The 3819-nt window shown below is 37.5% G+C and overlaps 1 protein-coding gene across 1 annotated transcript; it reads right to left on the reverse strand.

Moving 5' to 3' along the window:
- Positions 1 to 796: 796 nt before the first annotated feature.
- On the reverse strand, positions 797 to 1996 carry LOC126264810 (uncharacterized). The gene is made up of 2 exons (XM_049964205.1): positions 1202 to 1996; positions 797 to 1085 (listed from the first exon to the last, which is right to left on the reverse strand). The coding sequence occupies exons 1-2, from the start codon at positions 1963 to 1965 to the stop codon at positions 797 to 799; spliced, it is 1053 nt and encodes a 350-aa protein (XP_049820162.1). The 5' UTR covers positions 1966 to 1996.
- Between the last annotated feature and the right edge of the window lie 1823 nt (positions 1997 to 3819).

Consider the following 3819-nt stretch of genomic DNA (forward strand, 5'->3'; position numbering starts at 1 on the left):
CGTAGCCAGGGTTGCTGTCCAATGCAAATTCGTAGATGGTGTGTGTCGGTCTGTCCTTGTAAAATGCACCCGTGGTAATGTTACAGTCGATATGTAATGTTTTCACCTTTACTATATCCACAGGTAAGTCAGATTCGTAAAGTGTTCCTGTTTCTAGAAGTTTTGCCGAAAAACCCAACAATTTCCCAACAGAAGACGGTGTGCTGAAGTCAATTGCAAGTGTTTCGCTATATATTTCGCACTTGAGGGTGTTATGGTTAGGTTTTATCGATAAAATCTTTCCTTCCGCTAACTCATCTTCAATGGAATCTTGAATAATTCTCTTTCGTAAATATTTTTCAATATCACTTATTTCATATGCACCCTCGGGGATTTCTATATATCCGATACGATTGGCTATGTTCCGGTAGTTAAACGTATTACAATTTGAATCAATATTCGGAATACTGTTGTACGAATGAAATCCAATTAAGGCGAGCCCGTACTGTACTTCGGGATCCAACTGAATAGGATTTACAAAATCGATATTTAATATGTGGCTGGTACTTGTAAGAGGAAATATATATGACATTGCTCTCACAACGTTTCAAATAAGACTGAGTAATAGTTTAGCTCACTGCTTATTTAACACAAAATAATAGAAAACGCAACAACAATAATAACAACAACAACAGCAATTGTGGATGTGTGTGTGCGTGTGTGTGCATGTGTGTGTGTGTGTGTGTGTGTGTCATCAAATAAAACTCAATTAAAATTAATGATTTTTCTTTATTATTATTATGGTATGACAAAGTATTCATTGTTTTATATTGTATAAAAATTTCAAGCAGTAACGACCACAGGATGACTCATTAAACTTCTGCTCAGGGTGTACATTGTAATAAATTTGACAATTTTTTCCCATGTATCGAATTATCTCCAACGGTGGTCGTAAATCCCCAAAACTATCATAATACTTGACTTGATTTCCTCTCTTTGCGTAACAAACCCAGTGAGTTCCGTAATTTGTTGAATCGTCCAGGTTCACGACGGCACTTTCGTTTTTCTTAGGATACAAAGGTAGAGCGTCACGCATAAAAACACCTCTAAAATAGGGTATTTTCAATTGTTTGGCAAATTTGATTATTTCATGATCGTAGAGTGCTCGTGCGGGCACTCTTATCGGTAGTTTTTTGGAATTTTTTCCAAGAACAAAGCGTACCCTTTTGGGTTTTTTCGTAAGTACAATCCACTACCCTTTTTTCCTATTTGCTCCATGCGTTGATTGTGTCGTTTCTGTTCATCTAGATTCTTCTTTGCATTTTTCGCGTCGACTATTGTTTTTGCCACACCGGCAGCACCACCCATTAATGCTCCAAGACTTGATAAACCAGCGAGAATTGGCAGTAATGGCAGAATTCCTCCTTGTTTCGAACTAAACGGAATTGTTCTAGGTATCTTCACGTTTTTTCGACCCCCAATTCGTTTAGTGTTGACTTTGGCTATTTTTATTGCCGCTGCAGCGATTTTTCGTAGTGACTTGCTACCTGGTTTTATGTCGACCGATTTTAAAATCTTTTTATCGATTTTGTCGACAATGTCTTTCTTGAATGAAATTTTTGATTGGTGTTGTGTACGATGACCCATTCCGAGCTTCCTTTTTATCTTCATTCCCGTTGTTACAAGCCACGCGGCTGCTTTTTCACCCAAATTAGCGTTCTTGGATTTTACACGGTTCCACGCCTCGTTTTCCAAAACAAAGTCTGCCTTGTGTCTATCCTGCAGCGATTTATTTTCCTCGTAGGCAATGTCGTGTCGTTTACAGGCTTTGTCCAACTCGTTGATACCTGTATCACCTCTCGCTAGTCGTTTTTTCAATTTTGTACCAGGACCACAGTACTGATAAAATGGTAGATGTAATTCAAACGGTAAGTTGTCAATAACAGAGTTTAATAAACCATTACCGCGATACTCAATGACCAACATTGAAATGAAATGTCAGCACTCTGTACATCATATTTATCACCGATGTTTTCAAACAGTGAGGTAATTGAAAAAAAACATTCAAATTTATTTGTAACGTATATTTTTAATATTAAATTCTTTCTCAATACAATATATATATATATATATATATATATATATATATATATATATATATATATATATATATATATAAAATATTATTATTTATTCCGTCTTTTTGCATCGAGGGAGACGGCTATTCCCCTCGCTGTTGCACTTGATGAGCCGTCTAGCCTCTATTTGGAGACCAGCAAGTGTCGCCGCAGCCTCAACGGCGCGGCGCTCTGCCGCTTCGGCTTTGGCTACAGCGGCCTTAGCCACCGCCTCTGCTGCCACCACCTCAGCGTCCTCCGCTGCCGCATCTGCCTCAGCCTCTCTCCTCAATCGTTGGTGACGTTCACCCTCGCGACGTCTAAACGCCTTTCTTTCCCCACGAGTGAGACCGTGAGGTGGATACCGGATGATCGGTAGATTCTCCGTCCTTACGTAAAAATCTGTGTCAAAAAAGGAAGGCCCGCAGCAAACGTCGTCCCAATTTTCCTATATAAGAAAATATATGTTTAATAAGTAAATTGTAATAATATAATAAGCTAAAAACTCACCTCAATCACGTTTGCCCTGACTGACATATTGCCAATGATTTTAAGAATTAAATAAAAATTCTAGACTGTCTAATTCTTCAGAATACAAATGGTTTTAAAGAAAATACCCCTCTCTGGAATTCACTGTTTACACCTACACCCTTGTTGTCAACCACTCACAAGTAACCATCCACTCCCACCAAATAGATAAAAAGAAACCACCACCACCTAATGAAGTGAAAAAATCACCACCCTAGAAGAAACGCCCCCACATTCGAAATGTAATGGTAGGGATGGTGGTGGTACAGGGTCTTATATTTAGAGTCTTCCGCTCAGATTTTCATATTCTTACATTAACCATCAGTTTATTAACACTGTTGACTGTTATTTGAAAGAATAGCTCTGTTGATCATCCTCACGAATATTTTTGTTCGTATTTTTTATTTTATTTTTAGATTTCTACTTCACCTTTTTATTCTGCTATCATGGGTAAGTTGTTTTTATTTATTTTTATTTATTTATTTATTTGTGTTTATTACAGAAAACAACGCATTCCACTTTGTGAATGATAATGATGATAATAATCTTGAATCTTCAGACATCATTTTCTACGTTATAGATGAACTTGGCTTGACACCAAACAATGGTAAATTGATTTATAAATATACATGTATACAAATTATTTATATATTTATTAATTTATTTATATTTTTTTCCAAAAGATGAATCCTCCGTTGTAGATAATGACGATGAGTCCTACAACATGAGTTTACACATAATAGATGAGATTGAATCGCAAGAACAACAACAACAACAACAACAACATCAACAACAACAACAACAACAACAACAACAACAACCACAACAACAACAACCACAACAACAACAAGCATTTCAAGTTGTAGACGATGTTGAACAATCGACTGGCCGTTTTAACCTAATCCAGCGAGCTGTTTCCTTTAAAATTAACCCCGTTCCGGAGAACATTCATCCCGTGAATTGGATACGCAACGGAATAACCTCAATTTTCAATGAATGTTCAACATTCATTGGAGGGACTCAATCCGGAGGATCGCGTCGGGTTTTCGTTTTCTGGTAGGTAACTTGTTCGCGGTGAAGCCTGGGCACGCTTCAAACCAAGGCATTCAGTGTCCGCTGATGAGGTGCTCGATTTGGTGCAATCAGTATACCAATCTAATTCGGCTGGTGTGAACACTGAAACTTTTCAGATAAA

The sequence above is a fragment of the Aethina tumida genome, chromosome 1 (genome assembly GCF_024364675.1).
Source record: "Aethina tumida isolate Nest 87 chromosome 1, icAetTumi1.1, whole genome shotgun sequence".
NCBI classification, from domain to species: Eukaryota; Metazoa; Arthropoda; class Insecta; order Coleoptera; family Nitidulidae; genus Aethina; species Aethina tumida.

Coding starts and splice junctions, on each gene's coding strand:
- LOC126264810 (XM_049964205.1), bottom strand. CDS start 1,965: ATGTTGGTCATTGAGTATCGCGGTAATGGTTTATTAAACTCTGTTATT. Junction 1,086..1,201: donor TTACGAAAAAACCCAAAAGG/GTACGCTTTGTT, acceptor ACCCTATTTTAG/AGGTGTTTTTATGCGTGACG.